This window comes from Equus caballus, chromosome 10 (assembly GCF_041296265.1).
Source record: "Equus caballus isolate H_3958 breed thoroughbred chromosome 10, TB-T2T, whole genome shotgun sequence".
Lineage (NCBI taxonomy): Eukaryota > Metazoa > Chordata > Mammalia > Perissodactyla > Equidae > Equus > Equus caballus.
Genome location: NC_091693.1, coordinates 44,961,668 through 44,980,244, shown reverse-complemented (window position 1 = coordinate 44,980,244; position 18,577 = coordinate 44,961,668). Strand labels below are relative to the sequence as shown.

General features: G+C 38.3%; 1 protein-coding gene across 4 annotated transcripts in view; it reads right to left on the bottom strand.

Moving 5' to 3' along the window:
* Nucleotides 1-18,577, bottom strand: part of CYB5R4 (cytochrome b5 reductase 4) — a 97,132-nt gene that overhangs the window by 50,582 nt on the left and 27,973 nt on the right. For all 4 annotated transcript variants that reach the window (XM_070223519.1, XM_023650752.2, XM_001499913.7 and 1 more), the window contains exons 4-8: nucleotides 16,183-16,264; nucleotides 9,501-9,530; nucleotides 4,548-4,608; nucleotides 3,434-3,491; nucleotides 1,778-1,871 (exon numbers count right to left, since the gene is read on the bottom strand). In XM_070223519.1, the coding sequence (XP_070079620.1) occupies nucleotides 1,778-1,871; nucleotides 3,434-3,491; nucleotides 4,548-4,608; nucleotides 9,501-9,530; nucleotides 16,183-16,264 (325 nt within the window). The remainder of the gene's footprint in view (nucleotides 1-1,777; nucleotides 1,872-3,433; nucleotides 3,492-4,547; nucleotides 4,609-9,500; nucleotides 9,531-16,182; nucleotides 16,265-18,577) is intronic.

Below are 18,577 nucleotides of genomic sequence, written 5' to 3'. Positions count from 1 at the left end.
ACTATCCTACAAACCAAGAAGGGAGCAGAGCAGGGAGAGCGGCAGCACCTGAAGCCCGCACGCCCCAGTGTGTATACACACAGGTACGGGAGGGGAGGCAGGCTGGCGTGGGGCTCAGCTTTTCCCTTCTTATTGTTTTCTAAAGTTGAATATTAATCCAGTTATTGAGAAAAAAATTACTGAGTATCCACGTGTGCCATGCACTTTCTAGGGGTTATGGATACAATAGTTAGTGAAAAAGGAAAAACCCTATCCTTATGGAACTTACATTCCAAAAGGGGGAGATGCAAGAAATATTTTTACCAACATCTGCTCTAAATTCACTGTGTTAATGGTTATCTGGAACTTGCAAGTTTGCATTATTTTAGTCCTTACAATCCAACATTAGCAACCAAGTGTTTCATATTTTTGACTAGAATTTTGGTTTCTTTTTTATACATGTGCTAGATATAGTTAGCTGCAGTGTGAGCAAAATTAGACACAAGGTATTTGAAACATAATAGATGCTGGCATAGAGACCTTACTTAAGAAAAATCATGACAGTGCTAGTGAATGATATATACTTTTCTAGATATTTGAGTGTTTGGTTAAAACTCTCCCACAAGAGGCAATATACCTTAGCTCTTATGCTAACAAAAAATAGGACATATTTCTAGAAGACAGGTTTAAGTTTTGAGGTTGGTTAATCTAATGAATGGGGAAAAACAAGAAAGAAGAAACATTTATCAGCTCTGATCAGATTCAGGACTAAAGGCCCTTCATTAACATAGTAAAACAGTGAGCTGAGCCCTGAGTTCACTGAGGTCTGGAGAATTTCAGTCTCTGTTTTGCAGAAGTAAATGAAATGTTCTTTACATAAGAATGCATGCTTAAAATGTGGTTTTCATGGTGTTGCTGTTTGTTTCATTTCTACCTTCTAACTAGAAAAACTTTATCTTTGTAAAAGGAGAAAAGGGTGAAATCCTAGAGTCACTATGGGTGAGAAATCAATTAAGAACCTGGTATCTTTGATTCCAGATTTTAGTCATGATTTCTTTCTTCCAAGAGATCTGTAATCTCTCGAAACAGACAGAAATGAAGTGTAAGGTTGGTCTTTGTCCGTGAAAGGACAGGCAGCTGGGGACACAACAGACCCTTGCAGTCCACGCTGCTTTGTTGCTGCCTCTGCCTTCTCATGACAGAGCTGGCAAGAAACAGGCCACTAGCACCTTGTGACGGGTGCTCAGTGGGAGCATGGGACAGACAGGCCTCCGGAGATTTGTCTGCAGGTATCCAGGAAAAGGGGCTTACAAAGCTAGGCCAACAAATATTTCGTATTACTGACTCTGACTGCATCTAACTGTTTGAGCTTGGGAAAGGTGAGGTGGTACTGCCACTGCTGGCACTTTCATTAGTATAAAGAAATAACAGGAAAAAACTCATCAAAAATGACAAAAGCATGGGCCGGCCCGGTGGCGCAGTGGTTAAGTTTGCACGTTCAGCTTCTCTGCCGCCCGGGGTTCGCCAGTTCAGATCCCGGGTGCGGACATGGCACTGCTTGGCAAATGCTATGCTGTAGTAGCCGTCCCATGCATAAAGCAGAGGAAGATGGGCATGAATGTTAGCTCATGGCCAGTCTTCCTCAGCAAAAAGAGGATTGGTGGTAGTTAGGTCAGGACTAATCTTCCTCAAAAAAAAAAAATGACAATAGCAGATAAAATTTTACCTCGACTGTAGACCAAGTTATTGCCATACTTAAAGGAAACTGGAGTTGTTTCCGTTAATAAAGAATACTTACCAATATTTATAAGATATGAATAATCCTTGATAATTGTTTCTGCTCTAAAGGAATCATCCTGATGATCGACTATTACTGAGTCTAAAGTGATATCCTTAAACAGAAAGCAAAAAGAAAGATTAAAAAGTAAATTTTTCCCCAAACTTCTAAAACTCTACTTTTAAGGTGATCAGTGGAAGTTCACGTGGCAGTTCTTTACAGAATCTAAGAGCTACATAAACATTACTGTTTTCTCTCTCTCATACGACCCAGTTCTCTTTCAAAGCACATACTGTCATTTTAATTATATATTTGTTTCTGCTTAATATCTACCTTACTCACTTTATCTCTAAGCTCTAAGTAAGGGACTGTCTTTAGAATATTGCTTGGCCCTAGCAGTGCTCATAAACATTTGCTGAATAAATAATCTGGGAAAAAACATTAGAACTGGACCAGAAGGCAAGATATTTGTGTTCATTTTAATCTTTCCACAACTGTGTGATGCTGGGCAAATTACACAACCTCTCAACCTCAGCTTATAAAAAAATAAATTCACTAACAAATTTTTATCTAAAATTTTATCCCAAAACATCTGTTTCTCATTTCTACATAGCCTTGGTACAAGCTATTTTGGTACCTGTCACTTACAACATATACCGAACACATTATTCTACATAGAAACCTTCCCCCTTCCCTTAGTCATCCATCCTCTGTGCTTCACTGATATTACCAACGGGAGTAGACCCAACCTCCCTAGGCCCTGCCCTCTTGGTTTTGGACTGCATGATGAGGAGCCAATAGCAAGAGAGAGTGGAAGGCGGGACAAGCCGTGCCTCTGGCCCTCGGGGCTGTATCAGGCAGAGGCTGCTCACTCCTGCAGAATGATCAAACCACGCTGTAACAAAGAGGCTCTGCAGCTCAGATGTGGTTCTGCTACTACAGGAGTGGCATGCATTCTCAGAAATTCCTAGCTGCAGAACTTGTCTTTGAATCCATATGCTTCCTCAAGTGTGGGGACCTTGCCAGTTGGAGATGTTCTAAGTTGTCTGCTTATTTATCTGATTTCCCAGCTGGACTGTAAGCCCCATGAAGGCCAAGTATCTATGTATCTGGCCCATCATGAGATCCCTGAAATCTAAGATAGTGCTGCAAATAAAGTAGGTGTTCAATACATACTTGGTAAATGAATTAACTCCTTAATTTTAGTTTCAAGAGGGCATCTTAACCCCAACAGTGGTTTAAACATACTAAGCCACAGCAGTACAGTCTCTCCTGTCTCTCGAATTCCAATTTACGTGCAGGAAATTAGTTCTTATGGTGACGTTAACTGGGATTCTCTCTTCTGTTATCCACGCTTTTTAAAAAAATCACAGAAAAGCACATAAAGTACTTCCTGGTCCAGTTTTTTTCTAAGACGCTATAGCATGGTTGTCAAGACACACACTCTGGAGCCAGCTTGCCTGGGTTCAAAATACTAGATCTGCCACTTCCTGTGTGACTTTGGGTAAACTACTTAATCTTTGTCGCCTTATCTGTAAAATACAGATAACGAAAGGATCTACCTTACAGAGTTGCTGTGAGTAAACCAGTTAACACAAGAAGAGTGCTTAGAAAAGTATCTGCACATGGCTAACATTTATTATTTACTCTTTTTATTCTGATTTTAAACATGTTTACCTTCTGTTTAGTATATATGACAATGGTGACCAAGGAGTCTGTTTGGAACCAGTCATAGCTGTAAAATAATAAAAAGAGAATAATAATTATATCGACAACCACATATATTAATATACGTTAAATCAGTAAGTGTATGACTTTATATGTGGTTTAAAATACAAATATGACAAAATAAACACCTGATTTTAAATACATGGCTTAAAATATACAGTGAGAAATATACTTCTCTAGGTAAACATTTTTCTAAATAATCAGTGGTCTTACCATCATATAACTGGCAATTATTTCCAAATTTAAAATATTTCCATGTGTTTCAACTTGGATACAAACAATATCCTTGACAAGATACTTTTTATAAAAGTTACACATCTTACCAAAATTCTCTTTTATCAGAGCAGTAATACAATACAACATATTTTCTTAAGGAGCATTATGAAATCACATGCTTATGACCTTTTGCTCCTCCCTGTCACAATATACCATTACTCAAGAAATTAATTCATCAAGGTTGTTTGATGGATCAACAGTAGCTCAGGGTAAAACTAAGCCTTATGTTATGTAAAAGCTGTTGAATAAATTATGGTATGGTCATACGATGGAATGTAGACAAAAAGTGCCACTGCAGAATATTTATGACATAAGAAATTGCTCATAGAATATATTGTAACACCAATATTATCAAAATAGAGTAATATGGGAATAGGTATTGGTATTATATGAATCAAACTGGGTGGAACAGACAAAATATTAAGAGTATATATCTAGGATTGATGGATTACAACTGATTTTATCACTTTCTTTTGTATTTCTCTACATCTTCCAAGTTTTCTACCATGAATGCATATTTTATAATCCAAAAAAATTTTTGATTAGTTTTTAAAAGTTGTGGTGTTTAAAATGGATCAAACTTCAGTTACATTAAAAATTCATGTTTACAGAACAGCTCCTTCTCCGACAATGCCTGATAAATGAGAGACTACAGTTCTTGCGTGTCAAAAAGTATGATTAATACAGTAAGCAATAAATCAAACCCGGAACTGTTTTATTGTTTTAAATGTGTATGTTTTGACGTAGATCTGATTTAGCTTTAAAAAAGTAAAACAAGAACGCGTACCTTGGAGAACTAGGACCTTCTCTGGCAAGTGTATCTGTCGCTTGGCTCTTGGGAAGCATGCCTTCACAAAGAAAAACAAAACAGCTACAGTCCATCCATGGAGCATGTTTCTTTTCAGTAAACTTATTAAAATATTATAAGAGGACACAAACCACAGATGACTACTCAATGAGTTATCATAGAGTAAAACACACCCTTGTAGCCAGCACCACCTTGTGCCCCCTCCCAATCACCGCCCTTCCCCCAAGGGTAACCAGTACTCTAACTTTCAACATCATTAGTTTTTGCCTGTATTTGACCTTTATAAAAATGGAATCATAAGATATGCTCTCTTTCAGTCTGGCTTTTTTGTCTGCATGATGAACATTATAGTTCTTATGTCAAATAAGCATGATTGATAGTAAGCAATAAATCAAACCTAGAGGTTTCTGAGATTGTATCCATGCTGTTGAATGCATCCGTAGTTTGTTCCTTTTTACTACTGAATATTATTACAGTGTATAATTGTACTGAAATTTATTCATTCACCTGTTCATGGACATTTGGGTTGTTTCCAGTTTTTGGCTATTATAAATAGTGCTGTTAAAAATATTCTTGTAGGGGGGCCGGCCCAGCGGCATGTCAGTTAAGTTCACACATTCTGCTTTGGCGGCCTGGGGTTCCCCGGTTTGGATCCTGGATGCAGACCTGCACACCGCTTGTCAAGCCATGCTATGGCAGGCGTCCCACATATAAAGTAGAGGAAGATGGGCATGGATGTTAGCTCAGGGCCAGTCTTCCTCAGCAAAAAGGGGAGGATTGGTTCAGGGCTAATCTTTCTCAAATCAATCAATCAATAAATAATAAAAAAATAAACTAAAAAATATTCTCGTAGCGGGGCCAGCCCACTGGCACAGTGGTTAAGTTCGCATGTTCCACTTCGGTGGCCTGGATTTTGCTGGTTCGGATCCCAGGTGCAGACCTCTGCACCGCTTGTCAAGCCATGCTGTGTCAGGCGTCTCACATATAAAGGAGAGGAAGATGGGCACGGATGTTAGCTCAGGTCCAGTCTTCCTCAGCAACAAGAGGAGGATTGGTAGCAGATGTTAGTTAAGGGATAATCCTCCTCCTCAAAAAAAAATATTCCTGTAGGGCCAGCCTGGTGGCACAGCAGTTGAGTCTGCACATTCTGCTTCGGCAGCCCAGGGTTCACCGGTTCAGATCCTGGGTGCAGACCTACGTACTGCCTGTCAAGCCATGCTGTGGCAGGCATCCCACATATAAAGTAGAGGGCCAGTCTTCCTCAGAAGAAAGAGGAGGATTGGCGGCAGATGTTAGCTCAGGACTAACCTTCCTCAAAAAAAAAAATTCTTGTATATGTATATATACATTCTTAAAGCAGACATATCCAAATTTCTGGTAGGTATGTAGGGTGTGTCTATGTTTAGCTTTAGTACATACTGCTAAACAGATTTCTAAAGTGGTTGTGCCAATTTACACTTTTTACCAGAAGGGTCTGCGAGTTCCAGTTGCGCCACCACCTCATTCACACATGGTGTTCTTTTCCCATCTTTGTCATTCTTGTGGGGATGCATCAACATAGCATTTTAAAAGCCCTCTAAAGCTGTGGTTTTCAAATTGTTTTAGAAAACTCTGAGACATGGAAGAACTCTGGAGATTCTGTCAACATTAAGTATTTTCCTCCCACAACAGGAGTGTATTGTTTGCATCTGTAAGCTTTCGTTTGGAAAAAAAGAGTATAGCTGCTAAAAGACTTTTGAAAGTTCCTCCATTAATTATATTTGGATTTCTCAAACTGTGCAAGAAAAAAATTAATGTTTAGTTTCTGCTAAGTCTTGGAATTCTCAAATTATATATAGTCACAGTAATTATATAAAGTTAGAGCTGGGAGGCACCTTTGAGAGAAGCTAGTTCAGAGGGTTTCAGGATTCTTTCTAGCCACAGAATCTTCTGTTTAAACCCAAGCTTAAGTACAAACACAAGATGTCAAATAGCCGCATCTTTTTGGATAAGGCTGATTGTGAGCCCTGAGCTCAGGCCTTACTCAGATTCTCTTTTCCATGTAACTCTGCAGAACACAGTCATTTTCACATAAACAAAGGGAGTCTCAGAGAGGTGACAGAACAAAGCCACAGTTATGAACTAACTAGCAGTGAACACTAGGAAGAACGCTCTACTACACAACTACGGGTATGACAACAAGACTACAATAATTAAAATGTAATTTTTCTCTAATTTCATAAAAAATAAAAGGTAACCTTACTAAATTGAGAAGCACTCAATAATATTTTATTAAGAGATTAATGTCATTTACCTTTTGGAGGTCCCTTAGATATATAAATAAAAAATAAATGCATCATAATCTGACTTTCTATAAGAAAATGCTATCAACAAAATTCATAAATCATTAGTTAATTTTGATCTTATAAGACCTGATTAGGACGAGGAAATCTGGATTTGAGCTCAGGGTCAGCACTGTGATCTTATGAAAAACACTGTTTCCTCTTCCTCAAATTCAAACTGGTAATGAAATCGCCCTGCAATCTCACGAGAGACCAAATGAGACAATTTGCAAATATTCTAAAGAACTACACAGTATCACGCAAGCATAACTTACTAGAACAGAATGATGTCATAGGCTGTGGAACATGTCTTGATTTCAACACTTGCCAAACAAAACAAAACAAAACCCCTTACATATAATATCCTTCTGGAAAAGTTGAAGGAATAAAATAATTAATTAAAGTTAGGTGGACTGAATGAACATTCTCCTCCCCAAAAGTGCTGATTGATGGACTGAGGTCAATTCGAAGGGATTGAGTCTCTAGTGGAACACTATAGTACAGTCAGTCATGTGTCACAGAAAGACATTTCGGTCAATGACAGACCACATATACAATGGAGGTCCCATAAGATCAGTACCATACAGCCTAGGTGTGTAGGAGGCTATACCATCTAGGTTTATATCAGTACTGTAAGAAAGGGAGAAATCTTCCTCTGCCCTGTTAGGTCCTTCTGGATGGTCTAAGAATTAAATTGACATGAGACAGATTAACAGGAGAAAAATGAACAAAAGTTTAATAAATCTATACACGGGAGAAACCCAGGAAAATCAAGTAATTGGTCAAAGCTCTCTTAAAGACTTTCGTGGGCTAAAGATAAAAGAAGATGTTGGGGGTGGCAAGAGTCAGGGACTTCCAAGGGAAGGCAGGCAATTCACAGGCAGGTGAAAAGGAGGAAATGTTTGGAAAACAAGTGTTTGGCCACAGAGAAACAGAAGAACACAGAAAGGAGCCCAACACACAGGCTTTTCTAGGTTCCTATCTACCACCTAGGTCATGTTAGTCTAGGTGACCGCTCACTTCCTCAGACAGGTTATTTTATCCGAATTCTTTTAGGCAGTTAAGGGATAGGCAACAAGAAAAACTTTCTGAGTCTTTTGCTTCTTAGAAATAATCAGCCTAAAATGATCCTCATGTTAAACGAGACACATTTTGGGGTGGCAAATTCTGTTCCCCTTCAGTACATTCTATGAAGTTCACACAAGGATGAAAACGCCTAACGATGCATTTCTCAGAACATATCCCTGATGTTTAGCAATGCGTAGCTGTAGTCTATCTCATTCAGTATTTTAAATAGCTGTTTGAATAATGACATAGAAGGCAAGCAGATCACATGTGCAAATATATAGCCTTACAACATAGACTGAAGTGAGCCAAATATGAAAAGCAGCTAATAAATATAAACACAAATGTTATAATCTTATAGGATCCAAGGTCATAAGGTAACTGTACTGGCCAGGCCACTTGTGGAATGTTATATACCATTCTTAAGGTCACCTTTAACTGAGATATAGTTACATGCAGTGCAATCCAAAGGAAGGCAACAGGAAAGTAAAGGTTCTGGAAGCCATATGTGGCGGGAAAGTAAATGCCCAGTCCATCAGTAATTAGCCTTTAAGCAAAGGTTGTTTGTCTAGCATCATCAGATCAGAGTCAATCATCAGATGAAGCCTAAGATCAGTCCTTCACGTAAAGCAATGTTATACTATCAGACAAACAACTCCAGGCGTTAACCCCACTCTGCATAAATTAGTATACATACAGACTATTTTCTCTAGTTAAAAAAGAAAATACGGAGCCAGCCCCGTGGCCGAGTGGTTAAGTTTGCATGCTCCGCTTCGGTGGCCTGGGGTTTGCTGGTTCAGATCCTGGACATGGATCTACACACAGCTCATCAAGCCATGCTGTGACAGCATCCCACATAGAAGAACTAGAATGACCTACAGCTAGGAGATTATACAACTATGTACTGGGACTTTGGGCGAAGAAAAAAGAGGGGAAGATTGGCAACAGATGTTAGTTCAGGACCAATCTTCCTCATCAAAAAAAAAAAAGTGTAAAAAAAAATTCATCTGGCAGTCTAGCTTGTTAGCTGAATTTCTCTAACTTTCTTTTGGAAACAGGGAGGAAAAAAACCTATTTCTAAACATACCTTAATAACACAGTTCAGTCAGAGTAGCCCCATGTATTTCATAAAAGTCAGTACTAACCACCACATCAAACTTTCTTGGGAGGTAGAGGAAGTGTTAGTCACAATTTCAAGTCACACTGAATGGCTGAAGAAGCCAGAGGCGCTGAGCCCAGAGAAGAGCACCTGTATGCAAACAGGAGGTGACTGGTTCAGTCTCGCTTCTGAGGGTGGAACTCCTACTCACTACAGCTGTTCAAGCTGAGGGCAGATGAACACACGTTCAGGGATGCTACAGAAGGGACCACTGCAAGAGTAATGGCTGGAATAAGGGATCTGTAAAGCGCTCTCAAATCCTCTAAGTTTAGACAAGTAAAGACATCTCTTGTACTAAAAAAATCTAATACCCTAATTCTGTGAAGAAATATTACACATAATCATGTGAATATGATTCATTTTTTACTATAAATTTATAAGACTTACCATTTAAGACTTTCTTTTCTTCATGATAGTCTGTACAGTGATTTAAAAAAAAAAAGTTAGATAGGAATACCATAACATCAAAGAGAATATCAGTTAATATTACTGATTGAAAGATTACAGCCCTGTTCTTGAAGGGCTTTCTTCTAAGGCCTGAGGAGAGAAACAAGGCTAATAAGTAGATAGCTTATGCTTCAAATAAGTAACTTTCATCTTTGAAGACTGTCAGGCTATTTCTCCAGGTGTTTGTCTCCCACTTCACTGGGCTTTTTCCTACTTCTTTGAACATTTTTTTCTAACATCTTGGTTAATTTCTTTAGAAAGAATAGGAAAGACCAAGTTTTGTCCAGGTTATCATATTCTAAATTATCAAATTCCAAACTAGTCACAATTATCCAGAATTTATTAGATTATACTTTATAAATGAGACATACATGTTAAAACCCCAAAGAAAGACACCTTATTATCTTTCTCTTTTCTCTAGGTCAGTACTTAAAAGGATTATTGTTACTCCAAATTTAAATGGCCTAAGTGCCGAAAATATGTTACAACTTTCACTTGTATATACAAAGCAATTATGAGTGTTTCAATCCAGAAAAAATTTAACAGGCATTTCTTTCAGGATGGCAGCCAACTCACAAATCCACATTATCTCTTGATCACCACAAGCAGTACACCATTTGGTCAAAATAAAACCCTCAGCAAGTTGTCACAGCTAAAAAAAACTAATAAATAAAATGACAAGCTAACGCAAAATATCCAAGTAGTAAAGTGATAGACATCACTTTTGTTAAGGTGACATCACCTTGTTTTATAGAAAAAGAAACCAAAGTACTTAAATCAAAGCTTTCAAATTTTTATGTTCTGATTTTCAATCAACCAGAGATTCCATTATTACCTCCACTTCACTCACCTATCATAAAATAATCTTGATCCACGAGGCCCGATGACCATCCTTTTTGTTTATTTTCCCCAGTTTACCAAAATAGTTTCATAGCTGAAAAGGATCTTAAGATATAGCAAATTATCATCTGTCCCCTATTTAAGACTGAAAGTCAGAAGGTAAAGACCTGAATGAAATTTACAGCCCTTCAGCAGCAAAGCCAAGATGAGACTTTATCTCCTCTGAAACTTAGCATCCTGTTTCTCACTATGCCAGTGCTAGAGTTAATACTTCCTGAAAAGACAAAGGACCCAAAAACCATTTAAGTTATACCTCAAAGTGACCTTTGTTTATCAAATGCCAGACAGAAATCCAGTCATGACAGTTTGCAAGGGGTCACTGATGTCCCCACTTGGTCATTTACTTTCATCCCGTCAGTTTCATCTGTCTTTGCTACTGCAGTCGTGATTATTTTTTTTATCTTAGAACAAATAGCAAACTCATGGTAACACAAGTAAATTAAATCTATCTCAGTGTACCACACAGCTGGCAGTTTGATGAATCTCATTTGTCATGCAAAACAATTTGTTTTTATCTAAGAGGCTCAGAGATTTTGAAAAATTGTCCCAAGTAATTTATTTCTAGAGAAATATATATATTATCTCATATGATTTACTTCCTGCCTGATGTGAATTGATTTGAATCTGTCACAACTTTCTGGATCCTACTAAGTTAGTAATTTTTTTCCCTGAGTGCTTTTTTTAGTACAAGAAGTACCAGTAGGAAGAGAATTTTAATAAGTTTTTACTTAACACAATATATAGAGAATATCATCATTTCAACATATAATCACTGTAAAAATTATGAGTTATTTTACATTCTTTTTTTTTTAAACTGAGTCTTGAAACACAGTGAGTATTTTACACTTGTAGCATGTCTCAATTTGGACTAGACACATTTCCAGTGTTCAATAGTCACATGTGGCTAGTGGCTACAACAATGACGGCAAAGGACGAGTAAGGGCAAAAAGTAAGAACATTTTTTCATCTTTGCCAGAGAACGAAGTGTTCTACATAAATAAATAATCAGTAACTGAAGCTTACCTTTTTAAGTAAAGTTTCTCCTTTTATTCATTATCGATCTCTTTCTAAAGCACAATACAAACTATAATACTTTTTAAACAAAGGATTAGAAAAAAAATACTGACTCTTTGCTTGATAAGGATCCACTAATATTATGTTTTATATTCTGAGGCTGTTAGCTTTTCTATTCTTCCTAGACACTCACGCATTTCACCACTGCCACACTAGAAACCACCAGATAAGTTGAAAACTATCCTCTTAGAACCCCACAGTTGTGAAGATGCCCACAAAATGCCAATTCTGGGTCCCCCCTGCATTGGCGTCTGGCAGGTTACCCCACAAAGGATGGTGTCAGGGGTCTCGTATTGAAACATGCCCATGTATAAAATTCCTCTTCAGTATAGCCACTGGCCCCCCACCCCTCAAAGCCTCATGTCAGCAACAGTCTCTTTCCACCTACTGTTCCCACTTCATCTCTGTTTTCATCCTTTCCCATTTCATCTAGAAGTTCTACTTGTAGAGGGAACACATGCCCTAGCTTGTCAGGGAGTGACAGTTTACCCTCTGATATGCCAGCATATTTACTAATAGAGCCCCCTTTCATTCTCAAGACTGCCCCAGTTTGGACTATTACATGGTTACCCCAGCTAATAGTCTCTGTCAATAAGACTCAGGCAGGCAGAGTTCAATGATCGTCCCAGCCTACAGATGAAAGACCTAAGTGGTACTGTTAAAACAAAGCTTCATCTTAATTATCACCAACACTCCTTAGCTGTGACGCATTACTCTGTCCCTTTTACACGGTCTACTTGCTCTGGTCAAGAGTTAAAGACTATATCTTGCTAGATCCTAAGTCTCCGTTATGAAAACCCGATCCATTTACTTGCAATCCACGCTTTCCTGATCTGTAAAATTCTTGTCTTTGCTTCCTAATGCCTTGCAAGTTGTCTCACGTCACTAGCTCCTACTGGCCTCACCCCAGCAAAACACTTACAATCCAAAAAGGCCTTAGAATGAAACAGATTCACAACCTTACTCTCACATGCCGTGTCAATAATACTACTACTTTATTTTTCACAGAAACAGAACCATCTTTCGTGGTAAAATACATGAGCACATGTTGGTTTACACCTGATAACTGTAGGGATACAAAAAGGAATGGGAAAAGTAGCCTGAGTATCGCAGCAGTGGAGGGGCAAAGGCAGCCACAACAGCAACAACCACTTGACTGTCCCCACCACCTGCTGCTTCTCATGCACCAGGTGGTGAGCAAACATTACTTCATTTAATGCTCACAATGACATTGTCTCGAAATGTGCCTCAAAAAACACTCAAATCTGTTAACCAATGCCAAAAAACCCAACAGTTTCTGAGTGGCAGAGATGAGATTTGAACCCATGTCAGTCTCTATGAAACTTGCATTCTTTGTACAGATCACGCTGCCTCAGTAATCAGTATCACGGCTAGACAGTGTTAAAAAAGGAAACTTTCTGTGTGATTTCAGACAAAGTGCCATCTGTTCAGCAGCTTAAATGATGCTCTTCTGATGAGGAGAACTATGGGGCCAGGCATACCCGTGCCTACGAGGAAAGGTGAGAGGAAATAGGACAGCAGCGGCGGGAACAGAGGAAAAAAAAAAGGAAACTATTAATTCATGAATAGCACACAGTATCTCAGAGCCCATCTCTCATTCTGGGTAAGAAATGTGTTTACGCTCCCCAGAACCAGGGTGTGAAGAGGAGAAGGAATTCTCATAACAGTTTAGTTCTTTAAAATTAGGACTGAGTCAGAAACTCTGTTTCCTCATCCCTTCTGAATTTGGTATCACGGTTTTGTTTTTTGTTTTTTTGAACAGTCTTAACTATATTTCATCCCTGTTACTGAATTTTAGGTTGTCATTTATTTTCTCTCAGCATGTTCAAGACACTATTGTATTGCTTTCTAGATTCCATTGTTCTAGTAAATTAGCTGTAACAACTAGTAAATTACACTAGTAAATTAGCTGTCATTTTACTAATCACTGGTTTCTTAGAAAATCTGTCTCTCTCTGGCTGTTTTTCATATCTTTTCATTGTCTTTGGTGCTCTGCAGTTTTACTACAAAGAGTCTACATGTGGCTTTCTTTTTATTTATCTCATTTGGGATTTACTGAACTTGATGAATTTGAGGATTTGTGACATTAATTCTGGAAAATTCTCAGCCATTACCCCTTCAGATGCAGCCTCTTCCTCATTCCCACTACTACTTCCTTCTGGAAATCAGATTATAAGTGTTAGATCTTTTTACTCTATCCTTCATGTCTCGTGCATATTTTTCTATCCTTTTGTTCCTCTGTGCCACATTCTGTATAACTTCTACTGCTCAATTTTGCAGTTCACTGAACTTTTTTACTGTCTAAACTCTTTGGCTATTCATGCCATGTACTTTTAAATTTCATCAGCTCTATTTTTCATTTCTAGAAGTTCTATTTATTTTTTTTCAATTTTACATTATTATTTTTAGCAATCTCTTGTTTTTTACTCATGTTACCCATTCAATCTTATTTTCCTAAACATTTCAAACATAATTATTTTTATTCTGTATATGAATAATGAAGTCCTGGGGTGAAATTCTGCTACTGTTTCTGCTGACTTGTTTCCGCATGTGTTGTCTAATTTTTTATTGTACACTAATAATTGTCTTATTTGTACCTATGGGAATTTTGAGGGGTTTAGTTGGAAAGTGTGTTCCACCATTAAAATCTATACACATCTACCAAGCAGCCCGGGAAACCGGTAATGAGAGACCATTTTATTTCTTGGTTTGAGGTTTCTGAGACCACATAGGTGGTATACATTTGAATTCCCAACTCTTCTGTGGGCAGGACTATGGTTACAAATTCTCAGAGGAAATTTCTCTTTCCTCCTCAACATCACCCATAAACGAGGTAAAGGCATACAAGATACCCTGACATCTTCCTTTGTTGTTCAACAGATTTTTTCAAGCTTTCCCATTTCACTGATCACATAGACCTTCAAGAGTCCAAGCCATAGGCAGGGACCTCAGTTCCAACTCCTGTCTTTACAGACCCAAGATCTGGTTTTCCGGCCCCTGTGTGACTATTACAATTCTTATGTGGCTCTTAAGTTCCCAGTATCTAGATAAGTGCTTGGGGGAAACAAAGACTTCAGAGCTTGCTTATCACTCCAGGCTGCTGCTTCTATCTGCTCAACTCCCTTTTCATTTGGATATCTGGGGATTTCCTTGTGAACTAATCTGCTCATTTTAAATAATGTTTGTTGTATTTGTTGAAGCATTTTGAGGATTATCTGTCTTTCATTTCCAGGGAGAAAGGAAGGAAACCAGAAAAGTCCTTCTACTAATTTCATGTCTCCTATGGAACACAAGCCTAAGGAGCCTGGCATACATTCTGATTACCCTGAACGGTATCACAGAAGAACATGTGACCTTTGTACCAGATTGTACAAATAAGAAACATAATGTTCATGATGAGGTTAAATTAGCCATTTAGAAATTTTAGTTAAGATCATATTATTTCTGCTGGCAATCAATCAGTGAACTTAGGAGCCAATTAAGAGGAGAAAGGGACTGGCTGACAAAAGAAAACTGATTTGGAAGAATCTTCAGACACTAAAGTTCAAAGTACTTTGCTTTTGGTATACATACATATTGATTATTTGTTTTATAGTAAAAGAAAGAAAAAGAAATAATCCTTTCTGAGCATTTACTATACTCCCTGTGCAAGGAACTTTACTTACGTTAATTCTTAGCCCTATGAAGCATTGTACAGATTAAAAAACTGAGGCTCAGAGATAGAAACTGGCCCAAAGAGTGCACAGCCAATAGGCCATGGAGCGAGGGTTCAAAGCTAGGTATGCCTGGGCTACTTCCACACTGCTGATAGAGGCCTCTGGCAATAAGGCCTTGAACTACAAAACTCACTGAACTAAATAAATAGTAGAAGACTCGGGTTGAACAAGCCAATTTATTCCCAACGTGGGCAGTCAAAGTCAAGAGTTACTCAAAAGAAACAACTACCATTCCTTCTACTGGAAAGGATTAAGCAAAGTAGCCCCGTTCCTCCTATTGCATGTCTAAAATTTTCAAAGGGTGCTCTTCTGCAAGGAGCTGAGGTGGTAAAGAGAAGATCAGCACCACGCAGACTGCAGAGCCCCAGGTCAGAAGGTAAGCGAAAGAAACGGTTGTATTTTTAAAGTAGTTTAAAACTAGAACATGGGTTTCTATGGCAAAGAGGCAAGCAGCAGGAAGGTTCAAGGCAAATGGGAGACAAAGATGAGAGGGAAAATGTCACTAACTTTTTATATTTTCTGATTTTTGAGTCACGTGAATATGTTACATATTCAGAAAATTAAATTCTAGAAAACTAGTATAAAAGTCAACTCTAACCAAGTGTTCTAGCTAACCTGTGTAACAACGGAATAAAAGATGAATGAAAACTAAATAAGGAGTAAATAAAGTTATTCCACTCCCACTATTCTTCACACTATGAATTTTCCCTCAAAACACATCAAGATTTTCAGATGAAGTCATTGTTTCATCCTAAAGCAGAACTAAAGCAAACCTTTACAGTGGCTAGACAGGAGGCCAGTGAAAAGGGGAACGATATAATCATTTATTTAAATCTATCTGTTGAAATACAAGTTAAAAAAAGTACAAGCGTGTCGCACATCGATGCCAGCTTAGCGCTGGCCCCACTTACCTTTAGGAGCAGCAGGTTTAACCGCCATTCTGCCAACCAGGCACTCCTTTAGCATGGACTCATAATTGACCCACCGATGAACCTGAAATGGGGGACAAATGACAGAAAAGCAACATGACTCTAACTCCATGAGATGCTCTAATTTTATCCTGAGCAAAACTAAACATTGCTACACTGCTCTGGAAAGCTAAGAAGCAGACTCAATTAGCCAACAAGGGAGTGACAGAAAGCAGCGTACACAGCGACTGCTTAGGACAAAGTTCTCAAAGTGTTGTCTACAGACCTCTGGAGGGTCCTGACACCCTTTCAGATATCCAAGAGGTCTCATTTAATTTCATAATAATACTGAGATGTCATTTGCCTTGAAATTGTGTTGACATTCTCACAGATATCAAAAAAGCAATGGTGGGTAAGAGCGCTTGGTTCCTAGAACTAATCCAGGCCGTGCTTTCAATCTGTATATCCTTCACCACCACGGCCCTAAGGGGGTGGGGGAGTTGGTTTCATTTAAGAACATCCTTCATGAAGTAGCAAAAACCGTTAATTTTCTTAAATCTCAACCCTTGACTATAGGTCTTTTTTATATTCTGTGTGACAAAACAAGAAACTCTCAAAAACACTGCTGCTGCACAGTAAGACGGTCTCCCTGAGGAAAACACTTAGACAACTGTCTGACTTGCAAACTGAACTGAGCTTTTTTCCTGAAAGGTGCGTTTATATCTGTAAAAGAAAACAATGACTGATAAACGAACTGGTTATTCAGACTTGGGTAGCTGATAGACATTTTCTTGAAAATGAACGAAATGAGACTGTCACTTCAAGGAAAACAACCAAGAGTATTTGTTGTAAGACTTACTGGTGAAAATTAAATTTAAACAAACTTTCTGGAGGGCACCTTCTCAACCTACATTAAAAGCCTTAAAACATGCAGCTCTTTCACTCAGTACTTCAGGAATTTACCTGAGAAAATACCTGCATATACATAAAGATGGAGGTACCAGGACGCTCATCACAGTACTCTTTATACTAGCAAAATACTGCAACCAACCTTAATGTCCAATTGTAAAAGACCCATAGAGGAAAATCATATGTTATTCAATAAAATACTATATAATCACTAAAATAATCAGGTCAAATAATTCTGATATCAGAATCTTGACGTATGTTCCTAAGTAAATAAATATACACTAAAATAGAAAATATGTAAAAAATATATATATAATTCTACATGGGCACTCATTTAATATTATAAATTGAAATTTCTTTTAGCAAGTATTTATGGAGCACTCAATAATGTGTACAGCAGCATCTCTGGGGATACAGGGTTGGGCAGAGTGTTAACAGAGAGCCAAAGGAGAAAGATATTCAAGGAGGTAAAGGTATGGGGTTTATCCATCAGAGCCCTGGCGATTTGCTCAAAGAACTTCAGTTTCCTCAAAGTAAGATGCATGTTGAGAATATTCACCTTGATACAGTCTTTTTAGGGCCTCCAATGCCAAGCTAATGACTTTACATTTATTGCACCGTCACTGGAGAGCCTCTGAAAGCTGCAGAGCAAGGTGCTAAGATGACTCTTTAAGAGTACTAACCTAGCTCTGACCTTATCTAAATTGGTACTGAAGGGAAAGATCTCAGGACGGTATAAAAATAGGGCTGGAGAGGGTGATGATGACTTGATCTAAGGCAGTGGGAAGAGCGAAGGGTGCAATGTTTAAAGACAGTATCACAGGATTCAGCAGTGACTGGATGCTGGGCCACAACGAGAGAAGGCAAAGATTACTCAAGTGGCTTCAAGTCCCACTACCAGAAATAGGAAACGGGGGAAAAAAAGGGAAGAAGACAAGTTGATATTATTTGAGGGCACGCTGTGTTGAAGTGCCAACAGGTTATCAAATCGCCCATCAAGCATTTGGAGATACGAAACAAGAGATCAGGAGTGGGATCAAAACTAGAGACAGAAATGTGACAATAAAGAAATTACTTAATATTCTCTATACGACTCAAATACAGGCATGCGCACATAATGACGTTTCAGTCAATGACACACCACATATACAACGGTCGTCCCATCAGGTTAGTGCCATACAGCCTCGGTGTGTAGTAGGCTGGGCCATCTAGGTTTGTGTGAGTTCACTCTATGATGTTCGCACAAAGATGAAATCGCCTAACAATGCATTTCTCAGAACATATCCCCATCATTAAGCAGCTCGTGACTGTACTAGGCACAAATAAATTCTTCAATATTTAAAGATATAAGAAGCTTCACTACAGTTTCTAGAATATAAAGTTGTTTACTTCTGTGGTGAGTAAAAGTCATAAATAAACATTACTGGTCTTACGAAAGCCAAGGGGAATGCAGCAATCTGGTAACTGAAGTATTGTTTAAACTGCTAAA